The sequence below is a fragment of the Strigops habroptila genome, chromosome 1, assembly GCF_004027225.2.
Source record: "Strigops habroptila isolate Jane chromosome 1, bStrHab1.2.pri, whole genome shotgun sequence".
In the NCBI taxonomy this organism is placed as follows: domain Eukaryota; kingdom Metazoa; phylum Chordata; class Aves; order Psittaciformes; family Psittacidae; genus Strigops; species Strigops habroptila.
Genome location: NC_044277.2, coordinates 69,335,344 through 69,360,411, shown reverse-complemented (window position 1 = coordinate 69,360,411; position 25,068 = coordinate 69,335,344). Strand labels below are relative to the sequence as shown.

The window sequence follows — 25,068 nt, the reverse complement described above, 5'->3', positions numbered from 1 at the left end:
TGCCATCTCATCAAAACCAAAACTGGGAATACATAAAATTTCATAGCAATTTTCATAGCAAATTTCATAGATTTTACTATTCTAAAATCACTTTAATCTTACAGGTAGACTATTAGAAAAACATTTTCATAAGGAAAATACATTTCATTATAGATTGGAGCACTATGATTATTCATATAAAAATTATTCTTGCTACTAGAAAAGATGATGCACACACCACCACCATTTTACCTCTGTATACAATTTTTAAATTTATTTAAAAGTTATGTTCAGTTCTCTTTCCCTGAAATGAAGCCACTTTCATTTTTTATCTCTTCCAAAAATGTTTAAGCTGTTAGAAGAAAATAAATATTTGAATTTATTTAAAATCATCATTCTACTATGGCTTTCCTTTCAGAGAAATTTATATACTGCTTATTTTCCATTGGACTCATACATTTCAAAGTAGCAGACTTGTCCATAAAGTGAAAACTCTGGTTTCTCTTCAGTTCTATGTGAAATTAATAAAAGTAGTCACAAGTTTATGAAATATGTAGCTATAGACTATGCTGCATTGCACCCAAAGAGTGCACTCTACAGCTAATCCACTAAATCACTTTGAATACATAATTGAATCCACAATATTGTTTATGTCTTTATTCCAAGCAATATCTTGACTGATTGCTGGACATTTGTTACTTGAGAGCTAGTAGGTTATTACGTGGAAAGGTCCCTGTAAAAGAAAAAAACAACACAGAAAAACTTAATCTCTAATTTTTTTCCTTGAGGAAAGATTACTGCATATGAAGTACAGACAAGCCAAATCATAAATAATTTTAAAATTAAACAGATTAAAATATAATTTAGTTTATTATTTCATTTGTTTTATTATGAAGCATAGATTAATGCTGTATTCATCAGACATGAAACTCATCTACTGAGGAAACAAAGTGTGTACCAAGAAACTGTATTAGGCTTAATTTCAATGTAATGGTCACTTGCTACACAGTAATTACTGGTGATATTTTGATGAACATCAGTTTAACTCTTGAGAACCAAGATTCACTTTCCGTTACTTGAGAAAATCTAGTCTTAATTTTCCAGCTATGGTGAGATCTGGATTTTCACTCCATTTTACACTCTACATGAATAGAAATACCCACAGGAGCACAAGGCAGTGAGAATTTTTAGCTCTATCTATCTTTGAGGAACAACTTCAGCTAGGAAAGGAGATACATCAGTTGTGAGACCTCAGAAAAGCAGAGAGGAGGCATCATAGACTGTAATGGTCTTTCATTTTATGATATCATAAATCAACACAGTCTCCTTATGTCAGATAAGAAACTCTTCCCTTCTTCAAAATCATGCTAAGTATATATGAGTGCACAAGACTGCTGTGTGATTACATTACATGTAAGCAATGTATCCATCCAGCCTAGAACACAGAAACATGGTTAAACACAAATTTATTATTGTTAACCACGTTTCTATTTGAAAGACATATGGGGTGATTGTGATGTGTTTGTTGATGTTGAGTAATACACTGATTTCAGCAATACTGTTTGAAGAGAGAAGTACTATTAACCATAGGTAATTGTATCAAATATTCTCCAATATTAGAGAGCTGGTGTATAGTTATTGGCAAGCAATAAATTTTACTTCCATGCTCACAGATTACTGCAAAATACATTTACAGCAGAGGGAAACATGACACTGCAAAATTATTTGGATATCTGTATTCAGCTATTTTTTAAGAATCAGCTACTAATATAAAATTGACTCTGATTACATGGACATTTTTTCCCCAAAATTTATTGTTGAAAGGTAGATAGCGCTCTGCTTAGCTCCTTCAATCCTCAAGCACACCGTAGAATTTCACTTCTTACTTAACAATAGATATTTAATAGTTTGCTTTAGAAAAGCAGTTTACAGCCACTGCCATTTAAAAATACCAGCATTTCCCAACTGAACAGGTATTTCTGCTGTTCTCTTTTACATAAAAGCAAGAATATCTGTGATAACTATGAGGGAGCTATATAGCCAGGGCTGACAAATTAAAGTGACGTGAGGTCCATACAGCATTTTGTGCTACTCTGAAAAATGCTATGTGAGTGTAAGAGATATTCATCTTTGTTAGCGTAATGGAGATCCAATATGGGAAGAAAGAGCTAAAGAGAACATCTCCTACAGACAATCTTCAGATAATATACTGAGAAGCACTAAGTGTCCTAAATGTCTACCTCAAAATCAAAAAAGCCGGGAAAGAAAAAGTCAAAGCTAACACAGCTTGACCCTTTCATTTCATATTCATGGGCTGCAGCAAATGAAGTAAGCCACCACAGCTTAAGAGGAATTTGAGTAATTTGACAGGCTAATCTGCATATATCCAGAAAATGTCCTATGTAGGTGGAGTGACAGACGTTTTTTCCATGCATAATTCATAGCAACATATCTTAGTCCAAAGAGGAAAGTACAGAGTTCTCACAGAGCCTTGTAACTCTTCAGCAATGTTGCAATCAACTGAGGTCCAAGAGTTGCAATGAATTCTGGTAAAAGGAAGCTAAATAATCTACAGGCTGCACCAGATCTCACTGTTTCATGGATATACATCTAGACAAACTTTGCTACCTGCATTCAAGTCACTCCACTTTTATAGCAACACAAAGGGCTGCAGAATTTGGTGTGCTGAGAATGTGTATCCCCCAAACCCTTCCTGTTCTGCCAGTGCTCTGTTAAAGCACTCAAAGCCATTAGTTGCTTTTCAGACTCAAGATCAGGCTCAGAGAACTCAAAGAGGGATTAGTTCCAAATGAAGAAGTGACATTAGGTCCATTTTCTGACTGACTACATACAGACTCCACATTTCCAGCAACTGTTTGTTCGTTCCTGAAATAACAAATTCAACTATTAACATAACTACATGCCAAAACTGTTCCTGTGATGATAACAAAGTTGCAGTGAGTGACTTGAAATGGAGCACAAAGGAGAAGGTGGCCCTTACCTAAGACAGAACAACCAGGATTCTTGGCATCATAAATCATTCTGAGAAGCTGAATATCAGGTGTGAAAGCAAAAGAAGAGGATGAAAACATATTTCTTCTGTCTGGTGATCCTGATAAACCGATGCCGTTCCTTCCAGTCTCCATTATCAATTATCTACAGAGTCCAGGAATATTTTATTATCAACCTATTGTAAGCTCAAATTTTATGTCCAGTTTGGAATCTTACGGAATATAAACCAGCTTCTGTGATTTGTTTGATTTTGGTTTTGGGTTGTCTGGGGTTTTTTTTTAATTGTTCTTTTATCTTACTTTTCCTCTTAAAGTGAAGGGATAAAAAGTCTGCTGTAGCCTTCACCAAGACAACAGCCAACATTACTGCTTACTTCACTAATAGAAAGACCTTATCTTTGGTGGCTGCTGTTTCTGAAACCATGAGGCTGGTAGCCACCAACCATTACTGTGATTGTTGCACAACAAAAAGTCAAGTCTCTGTTTCCTTAGGACTACATTAAAGCAAAAGACAAATGATAGTTTTGTTCTTCTTGTTCTGAACCTTATTCAGCCATCCTCAGAAATTCTTGCAAAAGTGTTTCAAAGTCTATCCCATGTTGCACCTGTATACACTACAATCTCTGATTTTACTTGAAATTTACACTTTGGTTCTCTCTTCCTGCAATGAAGCCACTTCACTTTTTTAGCTTCTCTGAAATAATGGAATAAATTCTTACCACGGTAATTGGTGTAGCCCTATCAACCAGTTAGTTGTTGACCTTGAAACAGTAAGTATCTTCTGAGAAGTGCTAATCTGCTCCAAGTAACTTCATTGACAAAGCAAGGTCTTAACAGCAGCTAAACACATTTTTTTAGGCCAGGATTTCCAACACAGAATGAACTCATTACTGCCCTATGTTTCTTTCAAAAAGCCCACATCTTATATGTGCATACTTACTGGTAGAACCAAATGCATACAAGTATTTAAAGTCCTGTTCCTAGTGCTTAGTAAAACTGAACTGTTTTCGGTGGATCTGCAGTTCTAACTCCCACCACAAGCAAAATGGTATCTACTTTTTGTAACCATCCTTCCCTGTCATTGCTAATCACTGATACTACACCACTGTCACCTTTCTATTATTTTCTTTTCCTTTCACAAAAACACAGCTTCAGGAACTAAGAAGAGAAAGTACTCGCCAACCAATCTGTGTTCATTTTTGTTGTCCTACAAGTTTTAGCAGCTCAATCCCACATGCCCATGCTAGACTGAGTACTGGGTGTGCTTAGTTTAAACATCTTCTCTGAAATCAGAGATATTATTTTCATCTTTAGTTATGCCCATGGTGAAGCATGAATACTGAATCATAGAAGAAAATCGCGGTCTTCTCATATTTGTTGAAAATGATCATGGATTCTGTCTTTAAACATATGATATCTCCCCTGTAAGTCATATTCCTGTAAAAGTAATGGTGTTTGGAAAGAAATGTTAAATAACCTTAACTAATCACAAGTAGGGGTAAGAGGGAAGTTGAGAAAGCAAGTAATGGCAGATTAGAAACAGCCTACTACAGGAAAGGGGACTTCATGACAGATTTCCATTTTTAGAATTCAAACATAGCCTGGGCTACTCTTGAGCAGTTGCTTTTTCAGATACAGTACAGGTTGCATGCATGAAAACATGAAAAACTGTCTTTGGATACTGCAGTACTTATTTGCCTCCTACGAAACCAATCCAGAAACAATGAGGACAGACACAGCAGGAACTAAATGCACAAAACTTAAGAAACTCATTTTACCTTTTCTCCATCTACACTGTTGTTTATCTATACACATGTACATTGAGATCTTTCTTATTCTTTTAGTAACCTTATCAGTATATTTTGGTCTCCATCTGCCACTGCTACATATGCACTTAATTATGTCTTTTCCTTTATTTTAGCTGTTTAAAACCAGCTAAAATATGAACCTTTCAGACTCACCTTATCTCTAGAACAAAAGCGATATATAAAGATCTGGTAGGGGACCCCACAGGAGTTTCCTGAGTAGCTGATTCATAGTCATTCTGTTCTACATGCCCAATATAACTTTCTTAGTTAATTAACCACTGGAAAGATTGCAGATGGGCCACACAGTTAGTAAAGAAAGAGAAGAAAAGAAAGGAAGGAAAGAAAAATGGGAGAGGAAAAGAAGCTGTTTATGAGTTTGTCAACTCATTCAAATTGTTTTTCATTGCTACACCGTCAGACAGCTTGCCCTGGATAATCGGAGATTGCAGCATATGTGACAGGGCCTGCTCTTGAAATAACTGATGGGATTTCCTTGTTTCAGAACACAACCCGTTTGTTACTTGACACATATAGAGCAAACCAGAGGACATTTTTAACTGTTTGTCAGATGAGAAGCAGGAAATTTCCTGTCTAAGGTGCCCTACTTCATTATGAAAATCCTTTGTATCACTCAATGAGTAGAATTATCTGCTGGTTGGAATGGATACAACTCTGCTGAAGTCAAAAGAATGGCATTCATTTACAAAAGCAAAAAATTTGGCTCAAGCATAAGGATGAAGATTAATTCTCCTCTGCTCAGGAAGTGAAAGTGAATTATAAGAAGAATCTAAGCTTTACCCAGCTTGTACTCCCTGAAGAAGTTTAGGACAGTGAAGCTGTCCAGGAGCAGAATGAAGGCAAGGAAAATACCTGAAAACTTCTATTTTCAACTCATTCAGATTCAGGGGCATTCTTGGTTGTGGGTTTTGTTGCTTCAGGGTTTTTGTGTGCTTTTACTTTAACTTTGATCAACTTCTTTCTAGTCTTTATCTTTGAAACCTTAGGCTGGACTAGCTAGAAGGCTCAACACTCTTAGTATTTTCTTATTCTCTGGACAGGGATTTTCCATTTGATTAAATAATTCATGAGCTTTAAAGATATTCCAGACACATTACCTTCTTTACAGCCACAGTAATAATCAATTAATCCTGCTTTGCTGATGATAAAGCTGGATGTCATTTGAAGAGCAGCAGATGATCTTCCTGCTGGCCTTGTGAAGAAAAGACTACCCCAAACCCTTCATTTTACTTTAATGTAAGGAAGTTGCATCATACTTTTTGACAGTGCAATTTGCTATCCTGTCTGTGTGGGGGTGATCCAGTCTGATCCATCTCAATGAAATTCTTTCCCCCACCTACGAACAAATGCTGCTGTCTTGGAACAAAGCTGCCTAATGTGCTGAGGAGAACAAAAATGTGAAAGTTAGCTGCCACAGCCAGTATTCCCAGTGCATCATACATACGGTCTATGTGTTCATCAACAGCAACAAAAATACAGATAGCAAATCTGGATGCTACTTATGCTGCCAGTCCTATTTCTACTGCTGTTATTCCCTCAGATACTGCTGTTGCCTATGACACTCACAGAGGCTTTTGGCCACCAAACTACAGCTGTAGGGCTATTAATAACTATAATAGTGACTTCTACACGATTACAGAAGATGGTGTATCCATCTCCAGTTTATTCTGTGCAAGTGAAAAAAGAGTTAAAAGGGCAAGATATTTTGTCAAGGAGCAATAATAAATCTGTTACAAAGCCAAGAACTAGCAGTAGGTCTTACAGAAAGCTAGAGATTCAGATGGTGCAAAGCCCTTTAGTAGAGTAATACTGTTTGAGAATATGGCTAAATAGCATTGTGTTTGTCTGAAACTTTGCCAAAATAGCAGGTTGATTACCTATTTTTTACTCTTGAATTATTCACATGCATACAATATATACTGATCAGTGACCACCTTATACTTGAAGAGTCTTTGAACAATGATTAATGACATTCCATCATGATGATTGATCACACATCTCAGAAGTATGATGAGAAAGGTAAAAAAGATCTGAAATAAAACTAGAAAAATTGAACCATATAGAATGTGAAGGCATTAGAATTAATACAGGATTCGGCACAAATTCTTAAAGCTTCCTTCTCACAATCCACCCTTTTAAAACTAGTGCACTGTGGCTGTAGGAGTGATAACATTGTATTTTTTTTGTTGTATAGCAAGGATGAAGGCTCTGACTTGTGAACTCTGCTTTAGCTCTTACAGTTTAAAATGTTGCCACCCAAAGCCCCTGTCTTGCCCCGATCAGAAATTATTGCCCCAAACCTGCATGGCAGAAGGAAATAGGTTCCTGTCCCTCAGCTCTGCCAGTTCACAGTGTTGAGCATTAAATTAAGCCTCTATGACATAAGCCTCTATGACATAAGCCTCTATGATAGCTGATAAACTAAACCACTGGGTTGTTAAATTGATGAAAAAATGGCATGGGGTTTGCTGATATCACTCTTACTATTGGGGGGTTAATTTCCATAAGAGGGGGAGGTAGAGAGATGGAAGCTCTATCATCCTAAACTGCTCCAGCTAAAACCGTTAAGAGCTCATGATTCATAGCCCTTAGACAGAGGTATGTTCTGTTATCAGAGGCATTGTTCTAATCTCTATAACAACTGCATTATCCACCGGGTAAACAAAGGATCAGAAGAATAGTCCCTGCCTCAAAACACTTACCATCTAGGAATCAGACAGAAGAAAACATACTTATCCAGTCAGATGGGTACAGATAAATGGGAGCTTAGCTGATTTCCATGAAAATACATTTTATATAAATTATATAAATAGAAGATCAGGTTGACCGTATGTCAAACATAAGCCTAAGCAGTGTAAGGTGTGAAAACAGAGAAAGGGATTGAACATCTCATGCTGAAATGTTTTCAAAGAATTATAATTTTCCTTCTTTCTATGTTATAATAACCCTCTTTGTATATATTTTTATGACAGTGCTGTTGGAAATGATATTAAGTATCAGCCCACTTAAGATTTTTTTCTGATAGATGAAAGGATGAACAGGATGCAAAAAGCACAGGAGGAAAAAGACAAGCTCAGTTCTATTTTTCTTCAAATAAAACTCTTGTTGCAACTTTATGGCATCTTTCAGAAATGGCTCTGTTAAGTTTAATTACAATGTGGCATATATCAAATATACACACATTTATATATATTGCAAGAATGCTGATCAATTTGAGCTGAAGCCATACTTAGGTCCAACAGCAGAAGCAAGTTACTAACAAAAGAGTCAATTCAAGAAGAATTTTTGTTAACAGCCTATGTTCCCACCTTAATTCAGATGGGCACAACTTTATGCAAGTAAGTAGATGAGGATGGATTATCACAGAACAGTCACAAAAAACTTCATTTGCTTTGGAATCAGCCATTTCATACAGATAAATAGAAATGCACTGGTTTCTATATATTCCTACCACACACTAAAAAAAATCTAAGACATTTTGTCTGTGGTTTTTAGAGATAGGGTGAGAGAGAAATGTGCCCAATGCTGATAAGATCAGTCATAAAGCATACTGTCAGTGGTTTTCAATACCAGTTAACCAGTTTAGGGTCTCCATTTGCTTGAGCTTGCCTCCACCCCCCTCAGCTTTTAGCTGTTGCCAGGGACACTGGATATTGGACTGGTTGTCACACTATTTTTATTTAAATAGCTAACACTGGTGTTTCATAGACTATTTGCACACATCTCTCTTAGCAACCCTTTTCCCAAAAAGTACTCTCTCACTGAAATAGAAACAGCTGAAATCAATACATTACTTATACATGTAAAGAGATACTCAGTGTAAAAACCCCAACCAACCAAACACACACAAACAAACCCACAAAGAAACAAACAAAAAAACTTTAAAACTTTGGAGGCTCAAACATCAACTAAAGGGAGGAGAAGAATTAGGATATTTCTACAAATGTCTGATGCCTGAGCATTTGTAACTGGGAGCCACAGGTAGGCAGAATGTCATTCTCCTAAGAAAAGAAAGTCTGTCAGGGAAGGTTTGAGTATTAAGACAAAAAAATTTCCACAATATAATAAAGGTATAGTTATGGAAGTAGTCATAGTTGTACAGCCACTAAACAATTCAGAGACATCAAGAACTCACTATATCCTTGGTCGAACGCATGAAATTTGAGGTAGCTGAGCACAAAATAGAAGTTTTAAGCTACTACAGGGAGGAATATGCTTCTGGGTATATCTAAAGCTGAACTCTGTGTGCCTTAGGTTCAAAAATCATTTTAACTCTGATACGCTCTACATCACATATCACCCGCAGAGACAATTCATCTACATTTTACCAAATGGGTACCTAACTTACTGCTACTTTACTACTCTAAACTTGTTTAGGAGAGCATCACATGAAAATGCTAGGGAAATTAAAATTTCAGAAGCTGAATTTTTTATGGGATAGTCTATCCAGATAGCTAGACTCACTTGCAGACCAAAACAGCCTAAATAAGTTTCCAATAAGCATAAGCATTTGAACAAAACTTAGAATCACTGCTCAGGAAATGAGTAACACTCATGAAGCCAAGGCAAAACTGTACCAAGATTTCCTAATCAAGCTAGTATGTAAAATATTACTTAGCCCTGAACCACTTATTAACACAATTTAAATAGACTACAGATGAAAACAGAAGGAAATGCACTGGTGACAGTAGAAATTACAGGACAAATGACATGCAAGAGTGCAAAAATTACAATAGAGGTGTAGAAAGCCAACTACACTATCAAGTTCATCTTCCTGAAAAACTGTATTCAAACTACACAGTGATTTTTGACTATTTTCATCAGAAGAGTATGAAAATCTATAAATGTTGATGCACTTCCCATTTGCCATTCCTGCCTGTTCAAGGTTAAAGGATGACAGGGTCCAATCATTTTGATGATTTCATTTTTGAGAATGACATTAGAGATCATGTTAGCTCCTTCACAGTGCATGATGGCTCAATTAAGAAGTCTGGGTCTAGTCAAGTGGTTAATGAATTGAGAGATGGACAAGAGCACTGTTTGAAGAATTAAAAAGAAACCCATGACTCTCAGATATGCTGCAGAGGAGGAACAAAATTTAAATGTTTCCCTAGGTATGTGTTAATGTAAGAAATGATATAGAAAGTGCCCTGAATGTAAAGTCCCATATTTGTTCACACCAGTGTACCCATAATTCTACTTTTGTCCATCTTGACATTGTGAAATTGCAGGAAATCGTTCAAAGTCCCACTCTTCTTTCTTTCTCCCTTCATACCTCTATCTATTATCCATGTAGAAATTTACTATGGCTTGTCCTGCACCAGTGCCTGAAGCCAAGTATCATTTTACTACATGCTACCTATATTTGAACTCTCCTCAGGTTTTTCCTTTCCCAAGTATTTCCATCTCAAGTTTGTGTTAAAACGTGGCTTTAGGTGTAGAATACAGCAAGTTAAAGGCTGTGACTTGTATTAGCCCAGGAAGAGCTCCAGGAGTTATTGTAGCTCGAAACTGTGCCAGAATTCTCTCCTCTACTCAGGTTTGGAAAGTTGGCACTTTCTTTTGCACCATGACAGGACTGAACACCTCAGTTCACCTGGGCACCTTACATAGTGAAAGCTAGGGAATAGCCATCCATCTAGGTGCCCATCCCTCTTCCTCCTCTGTTCTTCTGGGCATCACTGGCAAAAAAGTAACACACAGCAGATGACCAGAGCTATGCGCTGGATGCAAAGTCTAAGTAGACTTCAGGGAAATTCAATACACAGCTTATTCTAAATTTCCATCAATTTGGAAACAGTAGTTTTTTTCCAAAATGTAAAAAAAAAAAACAAAAAAACCTCCAAACAAACAAAAAAAAACCCAGCAAAAAAACCCCAAAAAACCCCACCCCCAAACAAACAAACAAACAAAAAACCCAGAAAAACAAAAACCAAAACCAAAGAAAACCAAAACCAAAACCCAGAAACTCAGAACTTTTCTTCTGGTATGTAAGATGAATTTATTTGCCCTGTGTGGTATGTTTGCCAAAGACAATTGACACTATTTTAGGATGACCACCGTACAGCCAACGGAGAAAGTGGAAGCCTAAGGAAAAGTGCCTACCTTTGGAGGCTTGAATATGCTACTTACTGCTCATCTTTGGTCATTCAGTTCCCCCAAATCAAACACACTTGTTTGTTTTAAGACAGAATCTAATTCAGCTGAGGAGGAAAAGCGGACCTTATATTCGTGGAAGGGAAATTTTCTTCCTGAGTGTGGGTATATATTCCAGCAGTATAGGAGAGCTGTAGGAAACACAAATTTCTGCATTCAGAGGAATAAAAATGATAGCACTTGGTAGGCCAGAGAGGAAAAATCTATTTATTTAAAACCTGTGTAAGACATATTCAAATCAAACTTCAAATAAAACCAACCATACTTGGTTTCATCTGTCTTTATGGATGTAAAACTGCAAATGTCTTCCAATAAATCTTATGGTTCATTAATATCCCCAGTAAAATTAAGGCAGGTATTTCATGAACTTTTACTTACTTTACATGGAAATAATGCAAAATTATGATTTCATGTGATTTCTGCTGTGGCTTACAAGAAAGCTAGTTCAAATCCAACACTAAAATCAAAGCCAGGTGTTGCAAAATAGCAAACTAGGTATTAAAGATGGAAAATATCAGCACAAATTCTTGAAAAATAAAATTTCCAAGGTTTTGACACCCCTGTAATTTTAGAAACCAATTTCACAAGAAAATTAACTTATACTCAGCACAAGCTGAATATATATCCCCCATATATATGCAGGGATATTTTGACATCATGTGATACATACAGAGAATATAGGATAGACTTTGGTGTGACTGGCTGTATTTCTGCTATACTGATCAGCATAAAACCAGGACTCTACTAGGTGTTAGTCTTCCCTTGTGATCAGAGGCTTACTAATTAAACGAAACTCATGGATACCCTCACTAAACTTAAATGTTTAGTAAAATATTAAAGCAGTGCTGTTGAATTCACAGATTCGTTATGTTATTTATATGAATATACACTACTCATTGTAAGCATAACTGTTAGAATCAATGCAGTTTTCAGACAAGTATTAAGATTCAGAGTGGAGGAGGCTATTACATCCCAGAGATCTCCCAAACCTTAGCAAGCACAAGGAATACCAAACTTGATAAACTTCTACTCTTGCAGATGGAAACTGCTTGATACCCAAAGTGGTTAACCATGTAAGGTACTCTTACAAATAGGGGATGCTAAAACTGTAAGGTCTGATGCAGCTGTTTAGTTTAAAAATCACTTTTGTCCATCTCTGAAAAATGAATGGGCAAAATTATGAAACTAACATTTGCTTTTTGCTGCTTGCATCCCAAAATCCCATGTATTTTTACACAAATTTTGTCTGATCAGCATCTTAGTGAAAACAAGGGATTATAGTCATTCAGGCATGCAAAGAGTAGTTACTTTTTTATCAGGGTTTGCTAATAATTTACTTACTTTATTTTATACTTAGATGCTCTAAAATTAATCTCATTAACAGAACAAAATTGCTGGTTAGCTATTTGGTGCAGACACTATGAGCCATGAAGTATGGTTCAACATCTGTGAGAGATTATTTTATTAGACCTTGTGACGGCTTTCCAGTACCTAAATGGAGCCTACAAGAAATCTGGAGAGGGACTTTCTACAAGCATGTGTAGCGACAGGACAAGGAGAAATGACTTTAAACTGAAAGAGGGGAGATTCAGATTAGATATTAGGAAAAAAATCTTCACTATGAGGGTGGTGAGGCACTGGCACAGGTTGCCCAGAGAAGCTGTGGCTGCCCCATCCCTGGCACTGTTCAAGGCCAGGTTGGACAGGGCTTGAAGCAATGTGTCCTAGTGGAAGGTGTCCCTGTGCATGTCAGGGGGGTTGGAACTAGGTGATCTTCCAGGTCTCTTCCAATCCAAACCATCCTATGATTCTATGATTATCTTAAACACTGAGATCACAATTATTTATCACTATTGTTTCATTTCTGTTTTCCTAGCATTTAAGTAAATCATGTATTTGAATAAATCACAGTTTCAAAGAGTTTAATGTCGTTAACTACCCTTTCATGCTGTTGCACAAAACTTATCTCGTGATCACATGTGTTTGGCAACACAGAATTTGTTTACAGGAGAAGGTTAAGTATTTTGTGAACATTTCTTTTGCATATATGTCAGTGGCAGGAAACAAAAGACAACAGATGGGCATTTATATCTCACAGGAAGGATTTAACTGGATGCCAGTGCTGACGGGTCAAAACATGAAAATCCCTGACCCATATATAAAAATAATATATGTATACCTATTACTGTTATTTGTCCAGGTTACTGTCTTTGAGGGTAACTAACATAATTTAACCCAGTGTTACTGACCTGCAGTAAAATTTCTTTTAGGTCTCATTATGTTAATTTGAAAATAATGTTAGAAATGGTGGGGAAATGAGTAATTGATCTAGCAAACCTACAGCCAGGTCAACAGGTTTTTACTTATATTACTGTGCTCACTGTTACAGTGATACTATTTAAGTTCTGGTCAGAAATGTACACCAAAACCACATATGCATGAAATGTCTGAATGTGGATACTGTGTGTTTCAGAGACATTTGGATTCTGATCTGTACTTTGCTTCATACTTAAGTCTAAAAATAGTGAAACTAAATCTTTGATTTAAACACCCTATAACTTTTAGATTCGCAGTCAAAATGGAAATTTCTGCCTATTTCTGATCGCTTATCCTTTATCAAGATGAAAATCAAAATAATAGAGTATGAGCGAATATGACAGAATAGAAAAAGGAAAAAAAATCTAAACAGGCTGTTTTTTGCTTTGCTATGTTATTATTCTTCCTTTGCAGCTTTCACCCTTACAAAGTCTGAAGAAATACTTGGGTTCATGAAAGAAAAAATACAGTTCTTTTACATATCTCCAGAAAAAAAGAAACCTAAATATATTTAAACTTCAACTGTATTTCATAATGAATCACTGAAAAGATGAGAGTGCACCTCATCGTATCGTCACTGTAGAACATGCATTTATAATATATGCCATGAATTGGAGGAAAGTCATGATTTATACAGAACCTGAACATTATAAATAAAAAAGTTTCATGTTTATGCAATATATGACCCCTAATTTGGAAATCTACAGATTGACATATTAAAAAAAAAAAAAAGGCAAACCAAAATAAATATCAAAGAATGCTTTGCCTGCAAATATTATGGTGCTGCTTTTCCCGCTGCAAAATAGTTTGTCAAACCTATTTTGTATCATACTGTTTCTCTTCCACACATTACAGCTTTCAAATTCTCAAATTATAATGCCATTAACAGTCAAAAAAGCTCTTATAAAAATATCCATGAGGATCTACTGAGTGTTTATCCTTATTTGCATTGCACATATTTTGAGCAGAGGAAATGTATCTCCAAAGACCTCTTTGGAATTGTCTTGAGCAGTGTATTTCTGTAGTTCAATCAAAAACAATTTTAAAATGGAATAAACTGAGTGAAAATAATTCAATACATCATGAAATGATCTAACACTAACAAGGTTCTAACCAAGTTCTGCCAACTTAGTCAGGGAAAGAAAAGCCTTTTCAAAAATCTGACAAATGACAAATTTTACATCTTGCATAAAACAGAGAACAAAACTATGCTGCAGTAAAACCAAACCCAGAAATTGAACTCAACCCTTGGGGCAAGGTTATAAACTCTATCTATCTGTATAAGAACAACCCACAGTAAGAAGTTACAACAAATTTGCTTATGTGTTTTCTTGTCCTTACGCAGAACAAGTGTTTTTAGAAGCCCAGCAAACTACTGCAGTGTAGGACAGGTAGGGTAGCATTGTCAGATGGGCAAGAGAAAAGTAGGCTTCCCACTCCTGCCTACGTTCAGTAGAAACTAAGTTCACAGTTCCCTTGGACTTATTTGAAAATCTTAGCAATGTCTGAGACATGTTTCCATTTAAATGTTAATATTCGTTTAGAAATTCAGTTCACACATGGGATAATTGAAATATCACTGTTACTTAGAAGCTATTGTGTATGTGACAGAAGACTAAGAGTCTTTTATGGCAACTACTATGTATGCAATGTCTCACACCATGTATTTGCAAAAGGAAGCAGTATTCAGAGATCTGGGGTTTAGTTTAATCCTCATTTTTGAAGGGAAAAAATTACTAAAGACAGAAACAGAAATACTTGTTGCTACACTTATAGTTAACAGATATAGAGAAATGTTTTACTGATAAACATCTGAAAACTTGAAAAAATGAGCATTTGCATTGAGTTCTTTTTGTTTTTATTGTGTATATTCTTAATCAGAAGATAAATATGCCTATTGGGGTTGCAATGAAATCCAGCATTCAGTTTAATATTAAATTCTTTACAAAAACAGCTTATACATGTTTAATAGATTTTTAAAATATAACCAGTTGTTAAAAGTCCAGCATTATTATGGACTACTTATAACACCATTATTACTTTGTTACAGAATTGATGCCTGTACCCATCAATAACACTCATCCTTTTCAAGTATACAACACAGCTATAAAATCTATTAATCATGCATTAACCTGTTATAATTCAAACTTTTATTCATACTGTAACCAAATTAAATTTATGGTTTTCACCTCAAGCAGTATGTTCAAATTCTGAATGTAAGTCTTTATGATATAGGGAGTTATCAAGTGCTGAGACTTGGTATGTAAGACATCTAGATAGTCATGGCCTTGGTGCACAAACATTTGAGTTTAATTAGTCTAGTTCTGAATGTTTTAATTTTGACAACATACTTACTTAAAATATAAAGTCATGGGTTTAGAAATAATGGTATGTACCATTGTTTTCATAGCTTTTTTAAAAGAAAAAAATATCTATGAAAATATAATTTCTCAACAATAAATACTCCAAATTTTTTAGCAATCTGTTTCCCCCTTGTAGGTAGCACAGCCATTTGCCAGTATCTATTGCCTCTGTTTTACATGAAAACACTCTAGCCAGTAGCTGACTTTTTTGTTAGCAGTTGGTGTGATGATGGAAATGATTTTGTAAAGAACACTCTGAGGTGGAAGGCAATTGGGTTTGTTCCTCTTGGTCTATATGGTTTTTCTGAATAATGTTTTAAAAGACAGAAACAAAAGCAAAACAAAACAAAAAAAACCTCCCTGGGACTGAAATACTTTGTATGTGTTGTTATTTGCAGTGCATGCCAAGACATTCATGGGCACCAGAGCCAACCTGGCGAGCTAATTAAATATATAAATGTATGTGTTTAAAACAGCCTTATAAGGAGCATTGGAAATCTGCAAGATGAGCGAATATCTTATAACTTCTTCCGCAGGTGCGAGGATAGCTACAAGCCATGGACTTTCTGTCCTGCTTCTTGTTTGTGGCTTTGTGAAGGGTGCTTTGCTTTAATCTAAAAGTGCTGACTTTTTCCAATATCACTTTCTCTTCTTAAAGCAAAGAGCAAATCGCCTGTAAAATCCACGGAGCGGACAGCAAAGTTGACCCTAACCTCCAACCACCACTCTGCACCCAATGTACTCTAAATCTCTACACAAGGAGCACCTTCTTCAGGAAGTACAAACAAAATTACTAAATAAAATAAATAAATAAATAAATAAATATTATGAAAAGAAGAGGATACCACATGTTTTCTTGATATCTTGTTTTCTTTGATGTATCACTGATCTTTCATTTGAAGAGAACTGATGTGATGTAATCAAGCGTTTTGTAACAGCAAGACTTAATTTCCTTTTCTTTCGGCAAGGAGAAGCCTCATCCTTGACTTCTCAGGGGTTGGCCTGCGAGTCATCAGTATTACAGAATTAACTACGGATGACATTTGGTTTCCTACACTGAAAGAACAGTTCCAGCCTGGAAGCAAACAGAGGCCAAATAATGAAACAAAATATTGTGATTTAAACATCGACCCCAATAAAACACCCCACAAACTTTATCAAAAAGCCTTTTGGTTTTTGGTTTTTGGTTTTTTCCATGAGGAATAGGGAGGAGAAAAGAAAATCAACAAAGCAGCTAAACAGAATAGAGGATGTAGTTTCTGGAAAAGAAAATAGGCTATTTTTCTTTATATTTTTTTTAATTATTATTATTATTTTTACCCTGTGAGTTTTTTCATGTGGTTTTTTTTTTTTTTTTTGTCTGTTTGTTTCTTGTTCAATGGTGACAATTATTGACTTAGGCCAACCCCTGATGATTGCGTGGAGGTTTATATATATATACACATCTTTTTTTTTTTTTGGTGTGCGTTCTATATTTCAGTGTGTTTTCTCTAATTTTGCAACTCCTGTATATGCAAAACTAACTTAAATTCTGTAAATTGCTTACAGTCTGTGTGATATAACTTCAGAGTAGACATACTTCGGTCCTCATGCAAACCAGTTTTTAATATTATCTATATGTCATGCCACCAATAGGCATCTTTATTTCCTTTTTTGACAAGACATCACTTTTTAGTTCGTAATTCAGTACTGTGTGGATTTTGTAATACATATCTTCACTTCCACTGGTTTGGCCCCTTTCAGCCCTCTGTTTACTCTGTAAATGCACATTAAAATTTGTTATGGTCTCTAGACAATGAATTATTTTAGTTTTGTGTATGTTGTGTTGGAATTTAAAAGATGAAAGCTCTTTTAATTTGTGATGCTTATGAAAGATGAAGTGATTTGATTACTAGAGACTGTAAAATGCAGGTTTGCAGTCAAATACTGCATGTAAAGGAAGGCTACAAGGGGAAAACAGACAAATAAATAAGAACATGGCTTAAAGGATATTCTTTTGGTAAAGAGTTCTAGGAAAGTGAATTTATTACACTGATAAACTATATTGCATCACAGCTCCTTCTACATGGCCAAAGAAGCGTCTTTCTTTGCTTTTTTCTGGAAGTGGATTGTCATTACTCATTTATATTATTAATTAAAATACTTTATGTCTGTGAACTGGACGTGAAAATTTTACTGTTGAATGAAGTATTATGCATTACATGAATTATATTCATTAATGCAGGAAGGAAAAATTGCTACCATTTGCAGCTGCAATCAAGAAGGTTTTTTTCATGTTCCCCTCCTTCCACTAATACTGAACAATCCACACCCTTTCATTTATCAGCTCAGACAATCATGTATAACACATGCTTATTATGATCTATTTACAGAAGCATTAAGTAGCTGCAGTGTGGTCAGCTGTGTGATTTCTCCTCATTTCGTAAGTAATGTAGAAAGAAGTATGTTTAATATCTCACCAGTCCATAGCCTACAGGCCAACATTTTATTTCAAAATGGCTGTAAGTCTGAAGTCTTCCCCCATTAATTTCAAAGGAGAAAGAACAAATAGTGTCAGTGAATCAAAGGGTAACACATTAACGCTTTGGAAGAGGATAACATATTTATGCAAATTTTATTTCCCATTTATTCTGTACTATAAGCTTGACTGGAAATAGTCTTTCTTTGGTTTCAGAAAAGTTTAAGCAGCAATAAAGATAGTAGAAGTTTGGTCTAATACAAAATCAGGAATAACTGTCAGGAGAAATAGGGGAAATGTTCTTTTGTTTAAACATAAAATTAATGACTTACTAGAAACATTGTGTATTGGAATGCTTTGCTTCCTAGTAATAACGGTTTATCAGACTACTGACAAAGAAAATAGAAACAGCCCTGTTAAGCTGTTCTGAATCAAAACCAGTACTGTGGATCCAAGAGGAAGTAAATGAAAAAAGAGCCAGAGCGTTTTGGAGCCTCATTTTGTGAACACACCTATGCAACCAAACTTTCAGAGCTCTGGAAGAAAGGCTACATTTTTCCTGTGAAATAGATGTCTTTGACTGGATGTTGTGAAAATCTCCCATGTCGGGTTCAGAAACCTCAGTTTCCTTTGGTCTTAATCAAAACCAAATGCTTAACATCACACGTGTTTCATATGTTTCCTGTATACATATATCTTATATGAATATTCCGTGTATGCACATAGTTTATAGACAACCTGCAGTGGCATACAGCATTTTTCAGAAGCAGTTTAACCTCACATCGTTAAAGTTAGCCTCTGTTTACCGTCTTAAACTGATACTGTGTTTTGTTTTATGCTGTTAGCTGCTTAGCTATAAATCACCATGAAGTAGGAAGTAAGATTAAAGAACCAGCTGAAATTAAAAGTGGAATTTTAGACCACTCTGACTAGTGTGATACAACAACTCAGAAGACATTAGCATGGCAAGTGATGTATTTTGATCTGCCATTTTTCTTCAACAGTCAGCAGAAAATGGATAGAAGTAATCTGTTGGACATTTTAAAAGCCTTTAAATCTTGCATGAGATGCTAAGGGGATACCACCCGCCCCTCTCCACATGACAATAAACCTAAATTCTTCAGATGAGGCTGGTCCAGCACTTCTGCTTGCAGACCTGGAGCCTAGTTTTACAGTTTCTGCCAACCTGTGTGGATGCAGCAACAACATCTCCTAACGGGAACAGTTATTAAATTTCTAAATTCTATGCTGCATCTTAACAGATATTTTTCAAATCAGGAATCTGTCTGAAGCTCCAAGAAATTCTCAAAATGGCAAGTTAAGCTGCAGTAGCCTCCTATTTCCTAAGAATTTAGTTAAGAATAATATTTGGTATACGAGTCAAAATACTGCAATTTTCTGTCCTGGACCACTTCTACTTTGGATTTAACAGTAACAGTAAAAAAAAAAAAAAAAAGGCTTAATTATATCCTTGAAAGCTCTTCTGAGTTAGCTATCTAAAAGGGCAACTTACATCTCAAAACCCAATGTCCTTAACCTTTCTACAAAAATAGTCTAGTTTGAGGTGGTAATTTACATGACTCATGCTTCTCACTTGGTGTCCCCAACACGTCATTGCATATGTGACTTTCTTCAGATTGTTATAACAGTTTTTGGTTTTAATAGAAGAGTAAACATGGGTGAGTATGAAACGCTTCTGCATTTCAAGTTATATGCCATCTAAATACAATTCACACATTTTGAGATATTATGTCTTGTGAAGCTAAAAGAAACATATTCCAATTCCATCAAATGTCAATGAAAGCTTTTGTATTATATGAAATAAAATCTGCAGCACTTTTGTACTACTATCAAGGATTAGCATTGCTACAGACACTGTCTCATAAATTCTCCTTTCAATAGTTACCAATATTCTTTTAATCTCTGGATCTTCATGCATGAAAGTTGCTGCATAACGTGTTTGAACTTTCCTTTCTTAATTGCTTTTTGTAGATTCTTCAAAGAAATTTATGGAGCAGGAGGGGTGCTCAGACCATAGATTAAAAAAAGCTTGGCAGAGTGATTTAAGATTGACTGTTTGTTCCTCAGAACTCCTGTTAAAAAAGCTACTAGAAAACTGGAATGATAAACACTGACTCTATCATGAATTATTGTTATTTCTTTTTCATTCTCAATATTCAATATTTATATTACAGCACTACCCGAAGGCAAAGATCAGAAGTAGGTATAAACATATGTGGCATCACAGCAAAAGCAATAGGACTGCTTGGAGGTTCATACCTATGCACATAATTCAGTGCCCCTGTGATTTAGGATCAGAACATGCCCTAGAACCATTTTTTCTCATATTCTTTCTTTAAAGTATTTTTGCTTTGTTCAAATAAAATGAGAAAACAGTGGCCACTGCAAAAATCTGAATGCTTGCCTAATATCTTTCAGTGTTAACAATTTAATTTCCAATGATCTCTACAGTCATGTCATAATATAATTTACCATTAAAGGAAAAAAGGACTGCACTGCTGCCAATCTTCAACTCCTTCCTCAAAAAAAGGAAGAGAAAACAATTCAAACCTTTGTTATTTGCAGGATGGGGGAACATTTGTCCATGACATTACTATTGGTAAATGTCAAATACTGTTTACAGAGCTAAAAGCATTAAGAATGAAGAATGGGATCAACATACTTTGCAGTATAAATTTTTAAAGGTTAATCTTCCATGATTAGCTTAGATAAACAATGCTAAGCACATAGGAAATTGCTTAATGCAAGTCACCATAAATTACTTCAGTCTTTTGTTCTGAGCTTCCTAAATATTGATTTATTTGATTTCAGAGTCATAAAGTTTGCACATGCATTCACATAGTTGAAAGATTATACATAGTTTTCATAGTGCTTTTCATCTAAACAGTACGGGAAGACAATAGCAAAGAAAAAAGTTAAATTTATCTGTAATAATGAATCACAATTATTACTAGAGTTACTTGCAAAGAAACAGACGTATGCTTTCTTGACTCAAGTGTAATTGCAATCTTGTTTCATTTTCTCATTTTTTGTGCTATTCTTCTTTTACCAGCGCTTCAATCTGAAAAATAAGACAATACTGTATTTCTTGCTACTCACTTATAGCAAGGTGACAGAGGACAAAATAATGTCATCTTTGTTATGAAAGAAGCTAGAGAAAAAAAAAGAATCTTCATTTAACAACAATCTAAATTTTTACAGTGTCCTATCACCTAAAAAATATCTCTGCTCAAAAGTTTATGAGGAAGGAACAACAGAGAAAGTGTTTTGTGTTTCAGCTTGACTTCCCAGCTCTAAGAGTGTTCTCAATAGTTATCCTACAGGTAAGGGCAGGATTCTTCTGTAAGATTCACAAATACAGTAATTTTCCATTTAACTACCAGTGACAGATTAATTTGAGTTTTGAAATGATAAATACTTGCAACTCAAAAAATTTTTCCATTCAGTTATGAATGTTACTAGGAATAGCAACAATTAGAGCCATAAACAAATCTGGAAGAATACCACATACTAGCAATCTCTCAAAAGTTCAAAAATATGACAAGCAGTTTAATAAAAAATAAATAAAAAAGGTTTTTGTGGGATTTTCTTTTAAAATTTTATTGTAACCCACTCTTATCCATACTGCTATAAATATTCTGGATTTGAATTCCAACTATATTGTGCTGACAATACAGAAAGCCTTCAGATGGGAGCAAATGAAATTTAAACTTATCAAAATTCTCCTTTACAATGACAATACAGCACAGGAAGAGATCTTATGTGTATATGAGACTATTTAGAGTGACAGCACATAAGGAAGCCAAAATGTACATAATAGACTATTAATTCCTTTCCTCTTTTGATATACTATGAACTTGAAAAACAAAAGAGAAGATTGGGTTTGACAACTAGCTGCTTAAAACAAACAATTTCATTTAAATCTAAAGTCTCAAACATTCCTTATGAAAAACACTTGCATAACTATGACCTTAAAAATTATATGGGGTTTAGATTGTTAAGCAAAGTTATAGATATTATGTATTAAGTCCTTGTATATCAAATTGAGAAGGAAAGAGATAATGATTTCTTTTGTAACGAGAGTATGTTAATTGATGCTGATATTTTTCAATATCAAATGACTTAACAGACCCTTCAAATCATTGGCAGCTATACTTCTTAAAAAAAACAGGTGCCAAATTTTCTGTACTACATTTTAGTTTCTGGATGTTAACCAACAATGGTTCAGGTTTCAAAAATTTTGCTTATTCACCGTAACAGAAAAAGAGGAATTCACACTTTATTGAAAATAAATGTCAACGTACTTACTAAACCACCTCAATGTTTTTTCCTTTGGTGAATTGGGCATTATTACTTTTGTCCATATGTGGCATCGCCTCAGTGGGGTTAAGCACTGACAAAAAAGATGTGGAAATGTGCAGCCTGGTTGCTTCACCTACTAATTGTATTCCTGCATAAGAGGCAGAAAATGGAAGGTGTGATTGTTTTTTTTCCCTGCAACAGGCAACTATGAAGAAAGAAGTGATAGCATAATTCTCTTTTCTTGAGAAGGGAAATGAAGTTGGATTGAATAAGGAAGAACTTGGGGGCTACTTTTCAAACACAAAAGGTGATGCTAACAAACTGTTGGCTGAAAGGGGGAGACAAAACAAGGCCAGATTGAATGGAGCTTGGAGCAGCCTGGTCTAGTGGAAGGTGTCCCTGCCAGTGGCAGGGGAGTTGGAATCAGATGATCATTAAGGTCCTTTCCAATCCAAACCATTCTATGATTCTGTGATCTTTACAAGAATTGCTGAACCAAATCACTGCTGTAAGAAGTAACATTGGTAGCTCAACTCTGCAATAAGGTGAAGTACTCAATGAAATTAAATGCAATTTCTCTAGCAAAATAGAAGGTTTTTCTTCCAAAACTATGACTCTTTTGGCTAATCTGAAAGAAGGTCTTGTAATTAGGGTTTTGTCAGGGAAAGTTTTTGTCTTTTGCAACTGCACAATGGCAACTGAGAGACTGTCAGCTGCCTCCCTTCATCATCACTGCCCTATACTTGATTATCAGTGATGAAGGCACTCAGGAGATGAACACATATTACACAACACTGATTTTCTATTCCTTAAAAAAAAATATTTGTTTTTTACTATTTTTAGTTTTGTAGCAGAAAAATCTTATTACATCACTTAGCTGCCATTCCTTTAAAAAGTAAGGAAATATTTACATAGTTTAATAAATATTGTAGATTGTTTGTCGGTTTTGTTTAGGGTTTTTTTGTTTGTTGTTTTTTTTTAAAACAGTTCTTAGCATTCACAATAACAGAAGAGGTTTAGAAAGTGACCCAATAGCATTATAAAGCTGTGTATGTGTCACAGTCTACTTGCATTAATTGGGAAAAAAACCAAACGGAAACCTCCTGACCTGGAGTACATTCTAATCAGTTATGCAAAATGCTGAGGAAAGTAGGTGGCCAGGAGAGAGCTGTTGTAGTGATTCTGGTGATGGTGATGTGATCTTTGTCTTACACCTTTCCAGTATACTTCTTGGACCCAGCAAGGGAATAAATTCTGAAATTACTTATTACACATGTGTAGCAGCAAAAATAATGTATGCAATACTGCTGACAACCCTGTACAAAGCACAGGACCTATTGAATTTACACTGTGGCACTGTGCACACGGGCAGGGTAGCTGGCATTGTCTGGATTCTAGAAATTCTGAATGCCTGGTATGTACTGGAGATCTCATCATGCACCACAGAAGGAGCTACTAGATTTAGGTTGCTCCTGTTTCTAGATTGCATTTGTGTAGTTAGAAAAGTTGTTTCCTTTCGAAGGCTCCTAACCCATAGGATAAATAAAATACAGAATGCTGAAAAATAAAGAATATTGAACAAAATTCCTCAGGAGTCTCCCTTACTGTTTGCGATTGAGACTTCTAATGTTCAAGAAAACTGCTCTCCTCAGCAATAACCTCCACAGATGGACTTGGAGAATGCTGTTTCACCTGAAGTTTACAGCCCAACTTTACTACCTTCACTTTTGAAAGGTATGTTAAGATTTAAATAGAATATAAGCAGATAATGAGAAGCCAAGGTGGCACATTGTGCCAAAATCCTCACTCAGAATAATATGAAAAATAAATTATCAAGTATATCAAATACTAAACCAGTCTCTTTGATTAGACACTTTTTTAAAGAGCCACTAATTTATCATCATGAACTTTAAGGAGACATCTGGGAATTTATGCTCTGTTATTCATTTGTTTCAAAAAATAACAACATAACAACCTTAGAGCTGCTTGTAATTGGGTAAATTAAATGATATTTAGTATGGTTAACTGTAAAGTCAGTATATGTATCTAAGATATTTGTCATGAAGATGTACACAGAACACACAGAATTATAGAGACAGACTTGCTAACAGTAACACAGTCTTTTTTTCTCAGCAGATGGATGAAGCAGATGGATGACTTCTGTTTTCTTCACACTTCTCCTACTGATCATAGTTGCCAGCAGCAGTATCAATTCTATCCTGGAAATATATACACTCAGTGATTTATTTATTTATTTTTTTTATTAGCCACTTTTCATTCTTCCATCTGACTAGGCATTTGGTAGTCCTCAGAAATGTGTAGCGCATAAAAAAACACAGGCAGTTGCATTGAAGTATGTGGCCCTTCAAATATTTTCACTGGACAAATAAAATTATGCTAAACATTTCCTTAGGAAAAGAAAGACTTATGTTATTCTTCAAGATGAGTTTGTTATACACAAGTCATATTTGAGACAACATTCAGAGAGATTTGCCATCACATATGCCACTATAGAGACTCTGCTTGAAATATCTGCCCTCATTTTATTGTGTATTTCTGTATTGCATTCTTTATTCTGTTTCATCAATTTAAGCTACTAAGCCGTACAACATTTCTGAAATGGATGAGAAGCACAA

At 35.3% G+C, this 25,068-nt stretch overlaps 1 protein-coding gene across 4 annotated transcripts in view; it reads left to right on the top strand.

The window, feature by feature from the left end:
* VSTM2A (V-set and transmembrane domain containing 2A) overlaps positions 1-24,838 on the top strand; it is a 33,501-nt gene extending 8,663 nt beyond the window's left edge. Inside the window, exon 6 of one of the 4 annotated variants that reach the window (XM_030490165.1) lies at positions 13,703-24,838. In XM_030490165.1, coding sequence (XP_030346025.1) covers positions 13,703-13,803 — 101 coding nt within the window. In that variant the 3' untranslated portion in view covers positions 13,804-24,838. The remainder of the gene's footprint in view (positions 1-13,702) is intronic. The other 3 variants (XM_030490182.1, XM_030490192.1, XM_030490174.1) reach the window with 3 other exon arrangements.
* The last annotated feature ends 230 nt before the right edge of the window (positions 24,839-25,068 follow it).